Source organism: Melozone crissalis, unplaced genomic scaffold (assembly GCF_028551555.1).
Source record: "Melozone crissalis strain CALT ecotype California unplaced genomic scaffold, PUWL_Pcris_2 ptg000036l_1, whole genome shotgun sequence".
Lineage (NCBI taxonomy): Eukaryota > Metazoa > Chordata > Aves > Passeriformes > Passerellidae > Melozone > Melozone crissalis.
In genome coordinates, this window is record NW_026535814.1 from 5,661,043 (window position 1) to 5,678,574 (window position 17,532).

General features: G+C 39.0%; 1 protein-coding gene across 1 annotated transcript in view; it reads left to right on the plus strand.

Moving 5' to 3' along the window:
* The first annotated feature begins 263 nt into the window (after positions 1–263).
* CEMIP2 (cell migration inducing hyaluronidase 2) overlaps positions 264–17,532 on the plus strand; it is a 35,849-nt gene continuing 18,580 nt past the window's right edge. The window contains exons 1-8 of the mRNA XM_054283444.1: positions 264–835; positions 5,162–5,302; positions 5,849–6,410; positions 9,529–9,698; positions 10,938–11,126; positions 13,746–13,915; positions 16,353–16,562; positions 16,964–17,169. Of these exons, the coding sequence (XP_054139419.1) occupies positions 511–835; positions 5,162–5,302; positions 5,849–6,410; positions 9,529–9,698; positions 10,938–11,126; positions 13,746–13,915; positions 16,353–16,562; positions 16,964–17,169 (1,973 nt within the window). The 5' untranslated portion in view covers positions 264–510. The remainder of the gene's footprint in view (positions 836–5,161; positions 5,303–5,848; positions 6,411–9,528; positions 9,699–10,937; positions 11,127–13,745; positions 13,916–16,352; positions 16,563–16,963; positions 17,170–17,532) is intronic.

Consider the following 17,532-nt stretch of genomic DNA (forward strand, 5'->3'; position numbering starts at 1 on the left):
TTCCAGTGTAGACAGCAGGCTTATCTTTTTAAGCTTCTTTTCCGTAAGGGAAAGTGAGGAGTTTGTTCAGCTTCTGTGTACAGAAAAAATACATTTTAACATTCTTTGCATAACTGTGGGGAAGCAGGTGTTGCTAGCTTTCTCATTGTTCATCTGATTTCTTAATCTCATAATACAAGTTAACTGTGAAAATACTCAGTGAAAAATACCCACTGGAACTATGAAGAAATGGTCTGTGTTGTACTGGGTTCCCACACCACATGCTTTTGAATTTGTGTTGAAGACACATATGTTGTTCCATGCGCTTATACCATGGCAACTGACCAGTAGTGACTGAGTAACAGATACTTGGTAAATATTCACAGCTTCAGTGGCTGTTCTTGACACAGGTGGCTTAAATTTGCCTTTTGCTGTTGTTTTTTTTTTTATTCCCTGCATTTTGGTCTGTATTCTGAAAGCCTGTCTCTTTATTTTTTCCCCTCTCTGTGTGTGTTCCAGTGACTTTATAACATGCAAGGCACTGATACCAGGGGGAGCTCCCCTGCATTCCTCCGTCCTCAGAACGGGAGCAGTCACAGGTCTTCGGGGTACGTCCCGGGGAGAATTGCCCCTCTCCGTCCCCCGCCGCCTTCGCAGAGCCATGCTGCAGCAGAATTTACCTCGGCGAGACAGGAAGCCCAGACAAGACTCCCGTCCTTGCCAGTGGAGCAGCACCACCGACAGGCAGAAGCCAACAGACACAAAAATACTCTTATTTGTTCTGCCGTTTCTAGCCTTTCACTTTTTGTTGCACTGGGGATTTTTTTGGGAATAGCTTCAAAGTATGCTCCAGATGGTAAGTTCATTAAGAAAATCGTCCTACAAGTTATGCTACTTGTGAACATAACCCAATAATTTCGCGTCAGGATTATTGTTGAAAGATAATAGGACACTCACTGTGATTTTAAGATCAGAGGAGGTGGAGATTGGGGGCAAAGATCAGCTCCTTTTTTTTTATCAGTGTTGTTTTTATTACATATGGTTTAATTTACTTACATGAAACAGAAAGGCATAGCAGTAAATAAAGATTATGTGTGAGGGGAGAAAGAGGCATGAATGTTTTATAAGCATAGTTATTTTGATCTGCGGAAGCTGTCTCATTTGTTCATGAATTGTAGACAAAACTGAATCCTGTCTGTTTCAGTAGTTACTAAGGAAGATAGTAAAAAAGTGTTAAAGTCAAATAATTTAAAAATCTTTGAGAACCTGTGCTAATAGTATGTGTTTGTTTTGTTTGTATGCAAATTGGGCAGGGAGCTTTTTTCATATATTAGCCCTGATTTTTTGTTTTCAGCTCATCTTAGAAAACTGGGCAACTCTTTTGGAATTTGGAGAATCTCTGAAATGTGTCAGTGGTTTTAAGGCATCAACAGGTCATGTGACCACAAAGTGTACATCCCTCTAGTCAGTTACTCCTAGCAGATGGTATGAGGTGTAGTTGCTAAATATTGGTAGTACAGTTTAGAGTGTGGGTTGTTTTGGTGACTTTGTTTGGAAGTCAGAAGCTTTCTAGAAGCTAAACGAGATTTTTAATTGAAACTGTTGGCTACTGTAATAACAGACTTCACAGTGGCTTTTGACATAGTAATCAAAAAGATGCTGTTTCCAAAGTCAGTGCAACACAGGCTGAACAAATCAGATAACCAACTGAAGGTTTCAGATGACAGTACAAAATAAATGCACATATCCAACTGAAATGCTCTTTGTGGTGGCTTGCTGAGTTACCTCCTTGGGTGAAGTTGCTGAACTTTCCTAATAAATTATGAAGGAAAATAACAAAACCTTAGGGACTACTAAGTGGAGGATCATTCCTCTGTTATGATACATACTGCTGGTAATGGGTACATATGCAGTAAGTACTTTCCTTGCAGACAGATTCCAGAGGAGACTGGAGAGTGACTTACCAGTTAACACTGTGATGTACTTTGGAGTGCAGCCAGGCTCTTCTCGGTGCTGTTGTGCAGTAAGACAAGAGTTAATAAGAAGCTCCACCTTAATATGAGGAAGAATTTTACTGTGTGGGTGACCGTGCGCTGGAGCACATTGCCCAGAGAGGCTCTGGAGTATCACTGGAGCTACTCCACAACTGTCTGGACACGATTCCATGCAATGTGCTGTGGAATGACCCTGCTTAAGCTGGGAGGCTGGGCCAGATGACCCGCTGTGGTCCGTTCCAGCCCTTTTTATTCTGTGATACTGTGAAACCCTGACATGAGAGAAACTCCTACAGGGACTAAGGAAAGCCTGGCTAATGTTTTAATCTTGCAGTATGGATGTCACAGAAACTCCCCAAAAGTTCCCTAGCAGGTTGAAATGTTAATGTGCATAAACATAATAACTCCGACCCAAGCACGTGTGGTACTGCAGTGATCAACACCAGTTCCACTTAGGTGTGCTTTCCTTCAGGACTAGTTGGAAATCCATATTGTCAGAACCTTTAATGGCTGTTTAAAAGGCAGTGGAAGGAATGTGGCACTTTGTAGTAAATGCATGTGAATTCTAAACCTCCACCGTACTTTCCCCGAAGGGAGGATGCTGCTTGTCAGCATTTCTGTTCTTGCTTATCAGCTGGGTTCTGTTTCCGCCATGCCTCTGTATTCCTGCCTTATCTAAGGAGCCCTGAACACTGGAGATCAATGGAAATGCAATTTCCTTCCCCATTTCCCCAGGCCTCTGATGCAAGGTTTAGCTGGGGAGACAGGGAAAAGTTCTTCACTCTTCCAGCTCTCAGCTGGACCTTGCCTAGAGGAAACAGGATCCTCAGAAAATGTAGCTGCCAAAGTCTTATAAACTTTTGCTGAGCATAATATAACACTCAGAGTTTTTCCCAGAGGCCTTAAGAGTTCTAGACATCATGTCTAAACAAGTAGAATGTAACTATTTAGTTGTATCTTGAGAACTGTTCCCTGCTTGTCTTTTTCTCCTGTCAAATTTCTCTCCATGAAAGGTTCTAGCATTGGACCTTTTTTTGGGTCAGGATGCTTTCTTGTGGGGTGGGATGGTGTACTTTTCCTTCACTACTTGCAGAAATTCTACTTTGCCCCTCAGCTCCAATAGAAGCTACTAAACCTGAAGGAATGCTGACCCATTTTTACAGAAATGTTTTGAAGCAGAGGCTTGACTTGAAAAATTTTCAGCATGAGGGCCTAAATTTGGCAAGGTCATCACTACCTAACAGTTTCTGGTCTGTGCTTCTGTTTTTATTTAACTTTAAAGGCAGTAACTGTTATCTGTAAAATCTACATAATTTCGGAGATAACATATGGTGAAGTTCTAAATATTCGATATTTTCATGTGGCCCACCAGAACTGCTAAGGGAGAATTTCAAAATACTTTTGCTAAACATCTGATCTACTTGCCAAAAAGTTGACCCACTGTGCCCCAAAAGCATGTTTACTTTACAAGAGTGCCTGGTTCTGATTCTGATAGCTTTCTTGCTGGATTGTAATGTACAATAGATTTTAAAATATTTTCTTTTTTTTAGGCACTGTTTTATACATCTTCTTTCTGATTCAGCAGGAAAATATATGCTCACTAGATCTTTTCTTCTGTGAATCACACTAAGCAGAAGTCATCAGGTTGCTGACTCATGGTTTCCTCACACTGCCCTTTGCTACCAGCCAGGAAATAAGTGTTTCTTCACAGTGCTTGTGTGTGTGTTGTCTGGGGAAAGGGGATTAGGGACTCTGCATGAGTCAGGCAATAGACTTGCCTTTATCTGGTGAATGCTCAGCAGTCTTGCTGATTGCAGCTCTCCTGGCTTTTCAGTTTTCCTTCATGTTTAATTACATTTTCTAAAAGCTGTCTTCATAAGATCCTCCCAAAAGATTTTATTTTGTTTTTATTTTCATAATACTACTTGTCTGCCTTCTGCCATTTCTGCAGTTTGCTAATTTTTCCCCACTGGTAGTCAAATCTTGGTTTATGTGGCTTTCCTGAGTTGGGAGGGATTTGTAATGCGGACAGTTAATACCAAAGGAAAAGCATTTCTGTTAGCAAAACTAAGGCTGGCTTGTATTAAACTTGTGGATAAGTTTTGGTTTCTTTAGTTATTGCAAGGATGGACTATTTCTGGTAGCTTTTTGCCTCCGAAGTAGCACTTCAGAAGTGTGGGTGTATTTCCTCAGAAGACAGGATGTAAAAAGGCTATTTTGGCTGTTAACCTCAGTTGGCCTGCTAACATCTTTATTTTGGCAACTTTTTTATTGTCTTTTGCACAGGAAAAATATATTTAAATTTTTTAATTTTCATTTTTAATTTTGAAAAGATAATCCAAGGAATCTACTTTCCAGTTTTTGTAGTGTGTTTATGCTTCCACATTACTCAGATGCTTAATTTGTTAAAGAGGTGCATGGTATAAATACTACATTGCTGTAGCTTTGTCTGAAATCATACAAGCCTGTCACTTCTTGCTGTTGTCTCTTCTTCCCTGGCCTTGTAGCTCAGTTTATAGCCTGTGTAGTGCCACGGCTTTCAGCAAGGACTGCGTGTGTCTTTGCTCTTGTTTGCAGCCTGATATTTAAGCTGACTTCCTTAGGGATACAAATGTTTAAGTTAGATCCAAATGTCTCATGTCCCAGGAAACTGCTCTAGCTAGTTAGGTTTTATACTAAATATCTTCAGGGAGTCTTGTCCCTCCTGCAAACTTCCACTGAGAGAATGATTTGAATGCTTAAAAGTAAGAAGGGATCAGCCTTTCTGACAGGGTTGAGACCTTGAGGAGGTGGGGTATTTAGATGCTCTATAACCACATTAGCCTAGTTAGCTGGCCTAAGGCTTTCAGTGCTCAGTGATTGCTCTCTGTCTGACTGCATTCTGCTTATCTCTTCTTATCTACTACAGGTGACCTAGCAAATAAGAGAAAAATCAGATGGGGTTCCAAAGTATCTGTGGTCAATGCTAGTTTAATTCAGTAGAGAATGCTTTCCTACTCCTGATACTTTGGCTGTTTTTCAGGTGTCTTTTTGGCTATTCAAATGCAATGACTGCAGTGTCAAAACCATAGAAGGATGTGGGAGTCCTTTGTGGGTGACTGACCCGTTCTTACTTCTGTTCATCCTAATGCTGCCTTGATTGATGTGATGATGTTTGTTTTTTAAAATGCTTTCACATTGTATTGCAGAGAATTGTCCTGATCAGAATCCTCGCCTTAAAAACTGGAGCCCTGGAAAAGATCCTGAAAAACAAGTTATTATCAAAAAAGGGGATTTGTTTCGTCTAAACTCAGATGCTACAGTACACTCTATAGTTATACAAGATGGAGGTATGAAATAGCGAGATGAACACCTTGCTTCAGTGTCCTGCGTGTTTTTTACTTCTGTGATTGCACAAAAATATGTTGAAACTTTTATCTTCCAGCTTATTGACCAGTTCCCAAGGTTTTTTTACTTTTTGGCCTGCTGCCAGGTTGGGTATATAATTCAAAAGATGAATTCTCTATGATGATACTCTAGTATCTTTTCAGGGTAGCATTGATGTAGTTGTCTGTGCCATATAGGAAACCAAGGTTGTTTAGTAGCCTGTGCGGTACTCAATCTGGTTGTCCTCCAATGGTAACTGCTGTATATAAGTATTCCTACCAAACAGACAGAAAAGATTAGGAATAAACCAGCAAATGCTTAGAAAGATGAATCATAATTGGTAGCAGTTACTTTGTCACATACTCTTAAATAAATGTAAGAGTATAACAGCTTAATTCATGGGTGTGAAAATAAATCTGTAATTTTTCTGTTGTTCTTTCTGCAAAATGTGGTTATTTGAGTCTCTCTGAATTTTGCTTTGATGTACAGAAATATTTTTTTTCCTTTAGGTTTACTTGTTTTTGGTGATGATAAAGAAGGTTCTAAAAATATTACCTTGAGAACTCGATTTATCCTGATAAAGGATGGTGGAATGCTTCATGTTGGAGCAGAGAAATGCCGCTATAAATCCAAAGCAACTATTATTTTGTATGGGAAGTCAAACGAAGGTGCTGATGTGCCGGAATTTGGCAAAAAATTTATTGGCGTGGGCCCTGAAGGAACGCTGGAGTTGCACGGGCACCAGAAGGTATCATGGACTCTTCTTTCAAAGACTATATATTTCTCAGGGCTGGCCTATGGTCATTATACATTTAAAAAGAATTTTTCCCGAGGACTAAATGTTAGAGTGATCGATCAGGATACAGCGGAGGTTTTGGAAGTGCTGAAGTTTGATACTCATGAATTTGCAGAGGAAAGCTTAAAGCTCCAGAACTTGCTGAAAAATGGGCATCCTGGTCGCATTATTGCTATTGCTGTAGGAGATTCAGCTGCTAAAAATCTTCTGGAGGAAACCAGAGTGACTATTCAGAATCTTCTGGGAAGTAGGTTTGTCAGAGGATTAAGTTACAGGTAAGTAATTTATTTTCCCCTTTGTGTTGATTAAAGGTGACATGCAGATTCTGATGTGGGGGATTTGTTAAACTTTGCTAGTTCATAAAGTTTTCAGAGAGTTCTTGGTGTTGTACATAGAGCTGCAGTAATAGCATTCAGTTAGCAGTACAGTGCAGAGACTGGTGTCTGTGTGACATACTTTTTTACTTAAAATTACTTGCTTTCACTGTTCTTTATAGAAATTAAACTAAGACATAGATAGGTAACAGTTGCTAGGTGAAGCTTTTAATTGTATGACATTGGAAGACCAATGAGTGCAACTAAAGGATCTCTAAGGTTCCTTCCAACCCAAACTGTTATTTCTAAGGAATACTAATCCCAGGTGTCAACATCTTATTCATACTCCTGCACTGTTGAAATAAAAGTATGTTACCTTTCTCACAGGAGCTGACCTGTCAAATTATTTTATGATTTGCAGTTACAAGGTGTTTCTATGTCTTTTGACCATTCCTTTCAATTGGCCGGGATTTGGATGGTGAGACAGTAGAAAAAGTATAACAGGAGTTATTAAAGCAAGAAACTTACACTGCTCCTCATTGCTCTTCATTTTGTTGTTACAAATGGCTTTTTGCAGTGCATGTTCTGAATTTGGCTTTGTGCCACAGAGGGTTGTCCACTCTGCTCTGGGCAGCACAAAGCAATGTGCCCTCATGGCCAGGAAGGTCCTGGCTAGTATCAGCAATAGTGTGGCCAGCAGGGCCATGGCAGTGCTGTTCTGGGCACTGGTGAAGCCACTCCTTGAGTCCTGTGTCCAGTTCTAGGCCCCTTACTACAATAAAGACTGATGTGCTGGAGTGTGTCCAGAGAAGGGCAATGGAGCTGGGGAAGAGTCTAGAGTTTAGTAAGTCATATGAAGGGCTGCTGAGGGAGCTGAGAATGTTTAGCCTGAACTGAAGGAGGTTCAGAGGGACCTTATTGCTCTCTACAAGCCTGGTGGGAGTCAGCATCTTCTAGGCAACCAGTGACAGAACAAGAGGATGTAACCTCAACCTACATCAGGAGAGTTTTACAGTTTAACATAGGAGGAATTTCTTAAGTGAAGGGGTTATTAAGCATTGGAACAGACTGTCCAGGGAGATGGTGGAGTCATCATCCCTGGAAATGTTCAGGAAATGACTGGATGTGGTACTTGGTACCATGGTCTAGTTGATAAGGTGGCCATCAGTCAAAGGCTAGACCTGATGATCTTAGAGGTATTTTCCAGTCTAATGAATCTGTGATTCTGAGTTAACAATACAAGTGCAAAGTATACCCAGTGTGTTGTTTTTCTATTGGGATGGTGTTGTATAACCTCTCATTGTCCAGTGTTTTCCAGGAAATTGGTCATTTGGTTTTTCCGTTCTATTCTTATCCCTTGCTATCCCCTGACATCTGGATTCCAGTTAGTTTCCTCCCTGTGCTTTGGCAGAGGCGTGTCAGTCAGGATGGCATGTTCTGACCTCAGTTCCCGTCAGGATTACATTTGTGTCACTGGCTGTGTAAGCGCAGGGGTGTGGAATGGAATGCTCTTGCCTCTGAAGCAGTTTGGCCAAAAGTGCCAGGACCTGGATGTTCTATAGTAGAATACCAGTTCCTGAAAGCAGCAAAGCCTGTGTGGCTTCACATTGCTCAGGCTGTGGTGCAGCCAGCCCAGCGTGTCCTGAGAGGTGTATGTTTCTGGGATTTGTCTCTGCCCATGACCTCCACACAGTTTGTCTGAAATGAGGAACTGCATCATGTAATTGGGAAAAAGCAGCCTTTTTTGCCTTCCTGCTGAACTGATCCTTGTCTGCTTTCCTTAGTTGGTAAAAGCTCTGTAAGCACATAAAACTGTTTTGTTCTGCAGTGGACGATAGGCAAGAAGCTGTCCCCGATGGGTTGTTCAGGAAAAGCAGGTCATTTTCTTAAACCTCTAATGGTAGTGAAAAAGATACCAGCATGGAGGTGAATACTCCTTTACAGCCCTCTCCCTGTCTACTTCTTCCTGCAACACGTAGAATGCAAAGCATGCATCAAAAAAACTTTATTTTAAATGTCGGTGTGTGAAATGTTCGGCTTGTTTGCTGTGGCTACTAAAAAGCTGGCCCAGTATGTACTTCTGTAAACATGTATGTATATGTATTTCTGTGAGCATGTTAATGCTAAAGTATTGTTTGGCTTTTTGATTCCAATCAACAAAAACATCAAGAAGGGTTAAAATAAAGGCAACTGGATTGAAGGTGGGTTTAATATTGCCTTTTAATTAATCATTAGCAACAGACTGCAGTCCAGCTAGCTGACACTGTTTTCACTTGGGGTGAATGATTCAACTTTAATGATGCAAAATTGTCTGGCTTTTTTATAGATGATCTCTACTGCTTCCTTTCCACACATGGTTATGGCATTACAGAGCAGTAAAGGACAGCAAAATAAACTTGTTTTTTTGAACTTGGTGGCAGCTATCTGTGGTGCATGCTTTGCTTTCAATTTCCAAACACTCACACATGAGTGGTATATTGTATGAAAGTTGTGTAACAGCAGTCACTTCCTTTTCTGGGTCTGAGCACCCTGAAAGATTCAAAAGCTGTTGCCTGTCCGGCATGGGGGTGAGCACCAGTGGCCGTGGTGGTGCAGGCTGTGTCCATCCCTTCTGGCCTGAGGAACCTGTGATCCCCTGGAGTCCTGACTGCTCCTTTGGGGTGTTGCTGGCAGATGGCAGGAACATTGGCACAGACTCCTGCTCCTCCTGGGCTCTGCTAAAGTTGTTTGGGAGTAGGATCCTGTGAGACTTTTGTCACACATCTCTAGCAATTTGCTTTTGGAAAAATGTATATCTTGTTGAATGTTTTACAAGAAATGTATATGAAAGCCCTCTCCAGTAAGAGCTCTTGTCTGCCAATTTGTGTGTAGGACTCCCAGTTATTTTAAGTTTTTTTTTTTTTCACTGCTGTTATGTCTGGCCATTTCCTTCTACATTTTGAAGTTACATTTTAAAATTAATTTGGAAGAGCGAGCAAAAGGGTTTTTTTTATGACTTCTATACTCCTTGCCTTTCCTGGTTTTGTAAAGAATTTTTAAAGGGCCATTATATTTAAACATTTACTTTTGATTTTCACAGGCAAGCCTGGGCTTTAGTTGGTGTCATAGGTGGTGGAAATTCTTCCTGTAATGAATCAGTGAGAAACTATGAAAACCACAGCACTGGTGGGAAAGCTCTTGCTCAGAGAGAGTTTTTCACAGCGGATGGTCAGAAGTTCGTTGTGAGAGCTTACAGCGAATGGAATGATGGTAGGAAAGTGTTTTGTGAAATTCTACATTTGAGGGAAAAAGAAAAAATACTTCATATGGTGTTTTTTCACTGAAACTTCTGGTTGTAATTTAAATTTTTGAATGCTCCTATAAGTAGTTTTTTCTTGCTATGGATGAAATAGGAGGATACAGTTCTTCAGTACTACCTGTTTCTCACTCTGTTTGTATACAATATGTGAGCAGCATAATATCGAGTCTTAAATTCAAGTATATTTAGATGAAGATAGGAGTCTAATAAGTTTTGACACTTTTAAAATTTATTTTCATAATCTGGCAGATCATGTAGATTTTAAGCTTCTGAGATGTTGATTATGGTACAAAAAAAAAAAAAGGAAAACACAACCCAAACTTTAGAAGCCAAAAGAAAGTCTTTATTCTTGTTACGATTTTTGGTTGCTCTTAGAGTGCTGAACTTTAGGCAGTTGTTCAGGTACAAAGTTGAATCTGTGGTATAAAAAGCTAGAAGACTTACCACTTGCTTGCTTTTATCCGTTTTTTTTTTTTAAATATAAAATATCTTAGATCTGAGTTTTTATGGGTAATAATCCCTGTCTGTTTTCCTCAAAAAATTTTTATGGTAGTTATAAATTTATTTGCTCGGCAGTTGAGCTATTTGGTACTACTCCTTTAGTGTTCTTGATAGCCCCATGAAAATGTAAAGACTTACATTTAAAAAAAAAATCTACCAAAATACGTCTTTTACTTACTGGTGCTGTAGAGTTAGATTCAAGAGTTAGCAAAAGTGGCTGAACTTATGCAAATTCATCATGAGCCAGTGAAATTCTATGTGTGTGCTACTTAGTCTGCCAAACTGTTCTATTAGTTGTACTTAAAAAAGAAAGTCCTGTACTTTGTTTTCCATGTCCTTGATTAAATCTGTACAGTTTAAAACGGCAAAAAAATGTCACTTGAAACAAGCAGAGGTAGCTGGACCTACAAATTATTGCCATAAGATACTAGGGTTTTTTGAAGAAAAAAAAAATCATAGTTTATTCCAGTCACCATTAGTTTCTGTGTTTTCCCTTTGTTTTGTTTGAGATCTAATAAGTAAGCAGGCTGTAAAGACATCTCACACTGGCATGTTTGAGGGGGGAGCAGTACTTTAGAGGGCTTTGGGGCCTGCAAAATCTCTTATATATTTTGTTAGTATCTTCTTGGGAATTGTTTAATATAAAGGTGAGTATAATCTTTGTTTCCTTTTCTTTTATTTTTTACTAGGTGTCCCAATATCAGGCTTCCAGGTGGAAGCGGTGGGTGGAGTAATACTGAACCTTGTGGATGATGTTAGTAGTTGGGAGCCTGGAGACAGGATTGTGGTTGCGAGCACAGACTATTCTATGTATCAGACAGAGGAATTCACCCTCCTTCCCTGCACGGAGTGCACCAAGCATCAGGTTAAAGTCAAAGGTATGAGAGCAGTCACCACCTGAAGGTCTGTGTGAAGTATGTGTTTGCTGCTGGACAGGCTCTTGCAGTGTCAGCCGTAAAGAGCAGCCTTTTCTCGAATCACTGTATGGCTTTGTTACCACATACACGGATGTGTAATTCTCCTTGTTATAAAATGACTCTGTATGTCAGGTCTGCCTCACAGCTCACCATGCTAACTTTTCTTTCACATTTCTTCCCAGGCTTATTGAATATCTTTTTTTTTTTCCAGTAGGGTTAGACTTGTTTTCCTTCCTTGGCTCCTTTCTGTCTTTTCACATGCTTGAATAGCTGTTGTGGTCATTTCTTGTTTCTCTTGCCTTTAGTGTCATTCTCATCTTTTGAACTGGTATCATTATAATTTTTTTCTGTTGTTACTAAAAAAGTAGAAATGAAAACAGGAAGGAAAAAAGAAAATTGCAATCTTTGAACCTGTACCTTTTTTTTTTCTCCTTTCCCTCAGTCTCGTTTTTACTATCTCCCCAACAAAATGGTTATAAAATAAGTGGCCCTTCCAAGATTCTGCTCTCACAGGATATCCCTGAGTAGCTGCAATCTGTTTTTCCTTTGGGTGTGATGCACAAGTAAATGGTCATGCATGTTGTTGACCATTTCCTTTTTATTATCTGAGTCATTCTGCTTGACATCACAAGAGCCTCCCATGGGACTGGCTTGGCAGCTATGCTGGCGTCTGTGTTTTCCTTCTGCTGCTCCACACCTGCTCCATGGTACTACCCTCCCCACTGGTGTCTCCAGCTTCTGGTCTGGAGCTTCCCTTCTCGCTCCTGGTGGGCTGCAGCATCAGTCCTTAGCACAAACTAACAAGTGTTGTTCTGCAGTGTTAGTTTGCAGCAGCTCATGAGTGCTCTTTTCAGTCTGGTTTTGTCCCATTAATTTCTTCACAGTGCAACTTCCTCTTCTTCAAAGTGCTCTTCATCATACTGGGAAGTTCTCTGTCAACACCCTCAGATTTCCCTGTACACCTCTGCCTTAAGGGACTGCCAATCTGGCTGTCCAGCTGGCAGAGAAATTTCCTTCTCTCACATTTGTTAGCACAGGTCGTGTATGTTGTACTACACTGAGAAATCTCAAGTGTGAGGAAAGCATATCCGCGTTTATGTGATTGCACCATCAGAGAATACCAGTTTGAGTGAAGCTGCAGAACTAACTTAGTGCTATTGAATATGATATTTCCTGGGCTTTGTTCTTAAGTGTCATGTGGTGTGTTTTATTGGCACAGTGTTTTAAAGAGCAAACTTAGCTGTAAGGTTGCAGTATGAAGTTTAAGAAGCTTCTTGTCACTACTGAATAGTGTGTGTGTGGACTCTATCTCATCTTGGAAATCGTGTGCTGTGAAAAAACAGCTGCTTTTAAAGGTTAAAAAAATCACATTTTCACAAGTTGCAGTGTAAAACACAAAACCTTGGCTTTTTTTTTTTTTTTGAAAGTAAATCCTAACTAAAAGGATATTAAAGGAGTTGAACTTAAAGTCAACTTTCCCACTTGGGGTTCTTTGCCACCCTCAATGTAGTTTTCTTTGTCATAGTAATGTGTACAGTTCTAAAAAATCCACATTCCACTCTACATATTTGTTCCGCAAAGAATGAATTTTCTCTGTAATGGTAAACTTGACATGCTGATGAACGCATAATCCTTTGAAATTATTTCTTGTGTTGTTTTACTAGGTTTTTTTGCTGGTTCTACCTTTCTGTATTAGGGAAACAAAAATTGTAGGAGCCCTGGTTGTTCTTTCTGCACTTGATTTCTTGAGTTTCTAGTCAAATATAGGGAAAAAAAATAGGCAAGCCTTTAGGGAGAGGAGCGCAGTCCCATTTAAGAGGTGTCTCTTGTCTTTTTAAATCCTCAGAAGCAGATATAGTGTTGGTGTCACTCTTAGTTCTGCTTCATGTTGTGGTAGGTTTTTTTTAGGAGGGATAGTGATAATATGTGTTCAGGGTATCAATAAATGCATAAATGCATTTTTTAAGGTTTACAGAGAACCAGATAATTTTCTTACTTTCAGTGAGAAATTGATTTTTGAAGACAGGTGTAAAACCAGACTGTCTTCTTTTCCCTATTTTCCTTTTTCTTAAGTAGCTGTTCTGAAGATACATAAAGAGGAAATTCAGGTAGGAAAGCAAGTCCTTTTTTCTTGTAGGAAGAGATCAATACAACATTTTCAAACAGTGTTTTGGCTTCACTTTCAGTTCCTAATTTGTCTTTGAAAGATTAAGCAGCCAGCATATTCTTTTCTTTTAAAGCAAGTCTGCATCTGTGTTTCACTAAAAGTTTGATACATTGGATTAATAAACTCTTTTTTGTTTTTTTCCCATTCTGTTCACAAACTATTGGATCAAAACTATAAGATGCACTTGCAAATAAAATGTTGATATTTTTTGAGGATTGATTTCTTATTAAAATGAAAAATACATCTACCATAAGAAAAGCTAAGAGAGACCAGCATGTTAAGGAAGAGGAATGCATAGGTTTTGTTGCTGCAGTTATCTTTCTTATTTGTGTAAGATGATTCTGGTTTTAATCAGTGGTGCCTTTTTTTTTTCTTTTTTTTTTTTTCCTCCTTCGGAATTTGTTGTTGGACAGAAAACCCTCAGTTTCCTCATGTTGGAGAAGTAATTGATGGAGTGGACATGAGAGCAGAAGTTGGAGTTCTTACAAGAAACATCCTAATAAAGGGGGAGACAGAAAATACCTGCTATCTTGAAAAGGAGTGTCAGTTCTTCAGTTACGATACATTTGGTGGACATATCAAGGTTTGAAAAACATTTTAAATTAACTTTCTGTCATAAAGAGGCATATTAAGGACAAAAAGATTAATGTTTAACTTCAAGGGATTTAAAAACTTAAAGAGCATCAATTCATTCAGTTGCTTTTTGTGGAAATTACTTCATTCTCAGCTTTACCCAGATTAGATTTAACTCCTCAAGATTAAATCTGCAAAATTAAATGAAGGGATATAACGCTCAAACTGTTATAGAAACATCCAGCAGGTACTGTAACATTGTATGTCAGGGATTGCACAAGTGACATCCATGCATGTGCATCCTATAACATTACAGAATAAAACTTGACCTCCCTGGTATTTCCCTTCCTTCCTTTCACTGCCTTTGTACCTCCCCAGGTGATGAGCATTGAATCCTAATTCACTTTTCCCATTTGAACCTGAGCACTAGAGAGGCATGGAGGGGGAAGAAACTGACTTGTACTATGGGGTTTTATATTTAGTTTCTTAAAAGTCTGAAAGTACTAAGACTCTATAAAGGAAACTGCTTCAAATTTCTTGTATTATGAATAAAAAAACCTTAGAGAAAGGAGAGTTCTAGAAACTAGTATTTAAACTGGCATTCAATCACATTTTTAGATTAAAGATTTGAGCAGCAGTGCTTCAGTGATGCTAGAGAAGCTTGAGGCCTCAAATTTTAATTGCAAATATATTTGTGTTCATTATGTGGTCAACACAGTTTAAATCTCTTTCTAATGTATTTGGATACAGATTTTAATTTCATAGTGGTGGTCATAATAGTAGGAAAGAAAATAAGCCCCGTTCTTACTATGTGGCAGCTTTTGTTTTGTGGAAGAAGTTAGGTGGACCCCAGATATCAAGGGTTCAAGATAATGTAATGAAAGAAGATAATGACAAGCTGCGAATCTTGCTAAGTGTGACCGAAGTGTTAATAAGCAGACATTCAGTTGTCTGGAAGGCAGAAAAGAAAACAAACATTTTGACTCATCAAAGTTAAATTGTTCCCAGGAGACTGAGTAGCGAGTGTATGCTGCCAAACCTAGACTGCAGCACTGAAATTATTTTTGGCTTATGCTAATCTTATATGCTCAAGCAGTGAGATCCTAGATGTTAAGAAATGTAATAGCTTTTAAACACCCTGAATTTCCTACTGGTCACTAGTTTGGTGGCCTAAAGGGGGCTTAGTAGCAGTGAGGAGAGGCAATGGTTTGTAGTTTTGGTGCTTCTCTGTAGTTAAGAACTAGAGATTAAGGATGCCTAAAAGGTCAGGTTTTGACCATCCCTCTATATGTTAGGTATGCAAACCCTAAGGGTTCAATTAGAGGAGGAGGAAAAAACCATACTGATTTCCCTATGAAAATGGATATTTTTGATAAATACTCAGTACAGCTAAATTAATGAAATGAAGTTGCAAAAAACAAAGTAGGGTTTGTTTTTGTTTGGTTTCTGGTTTTTTTTTTGGTTGGTTTTAACTCAGGTTAGCTCCTTGCAGTTTAGCTAGCTGTTGCATTTGGTTTATGCTTTCATAGCAGGTTAGGTGGAAGAAAATACTTTCCTGCATTACTGCTACAACCCCATTATGACTTTACTTTGTATATAGGAACAATACTGTGAAGTTTTATGATTGTGAGGATTATTTCATATATTCCTTAGTAAAGACATTTCTCTGGAGTGCAGTGTCCAGTTTTGGGTTCTCATTGCAATGAAAATGTAGATGCACTGGTCTGAGTCCTGGAAATGTGGTGTGGCAGTGTGTGATGATGAGTGATGGGGAGTTGAGAGGAAAGATCTTCTTGCTGTCTTCAGGTACTGGTGAGGGTTTAGTGTGGCTACAGCAGTTCTTGGAGGTGCACAGCAAGAGGACAAGAGGCAATGGGACCAGGCTTAAAGAAGGCAAATAATGCTCACATACTGGAAAATGAAAGAGTTTCATGAGCATCTCTGTGACTGGAGGTGTTCTCTGAGCACTGTCTTATGAAGCTGACCAAGCTTTTAACTGGGCTAGGTATCTCAACAGGTTCCCTTGAATCTGCATAATTCTGTGGGTTTTATTCAGCTAAGGCTGTCCCAGATGGACCATGCTGGGCCACCTTCTTTACTGACACATCCAGATGTGGGTGACTTCTCTTTGGTTGGACAGTACATGGAAGAATATTTAATCTGACACCTGGTAAAGACTGAACAGTAATTTGGCAATATATCTGGTGAAAATTCCTCTGTTGTAGCCTCATGGAGATTTAAAATTTGAAATCATATATGAAGGATACAGTTTTATAAGGCTTCTTGTAGAGCAAGACAGTAATGTTTGTTATAACTTGTATGAAGTTGCTACAGGCCAACACAATAAATCTATCTTTTGTACATCTGGGGTAGATGATGTATTAACTTAAAATTTCCATTGATTAAAAAGCAAATTGGTTTTTCCCTCTGGACTTATTTCTTTTTAGATTTTGAAGAATTTTACATCTGTTCACCTTTCCTATGTGGAATTGAAGCAAATGGGCCAGCAGCAGATTGGAAGTTATCCTGTTCACTTTCACCTTTGTGGGGATGTGGATGAAAAAGGAGGATATATTTTTAAAACTTATCTGGAAGGTCTTTCCATTCATCACTGTTTTTCTAGATGTGTGAATGTTCATGCAACTAATGGCTTGCTGGTAGGTGCACAGAGAGTAAAATCTATTAGGTTGGAATAAATATTATAAAGAGCATTTAGATGTCAAAATAATCCCATCCCTTATGCAAATTCAATGCTCAGCAATGATTTTCTTATTTCAGTGGATAAATAAATTACTACAAATAGTAATTTAACTGTTCTCATCATTCTGGCTTTTTGAGATTCTTACAGCAGCTAACTGTAAAACAGCTGCAAGGCAGCTAAACTCTCCAGACAGCACTGTGTAAGGGATGAATAAAACTATGTACTTGAATCATCTGAGCTGCTGATACTGACACTTTACTCTGCATCTGTGCCAAGATAGTAAAACTAGATGGTATTTGTCAAATAAATCTCAGTAAATGCTGTTACTACTGACATAATGAACTTGTATTTCTACAGATAAAGGACACCATCGGCTATGACACACTAGGTCACTGTTTCTTCATGGAAGATGGCATTGAGCAGAGGAATACTTTGTTCCACAACCTTGGGCTAGTCACAAAACCAGGCACTCTTCTACCTACAGACAGAAACAGCAGCATGTGTATTGGGATTAGGGATAAGGTATATGGAAGTTATGTCCCAGTGCCAGCCACAGACTGCATGTGAGTATGTCATGATGAAAAAGTAAAACCCAGCCAGCTGCAGCAGTTAAAGTAATGATGATCTTTTGACAAAGTACAGGTGGAAACATTTTAATCTATAATTTAATGAATGTAGTTCATATAGTACTGCTGTTTAAAAACAGCAATAAAAATAACACTTAGACTTCTATTAAAGAAAAAATATTTTATGAGAACATTGTTGTTTCTTGTGATACTTAGGACCTTAGAAGTCTGTTGAGCATCTTCAGTACTGCGTAAATAAATGCATATTCTGAAGTTGTCACCACTATTTTTTCTGAATGCTACTTGTTCCTTGTGAAAGCTTCTTAAAACAGTTTATAATTGCATGGGATAACTGTACAA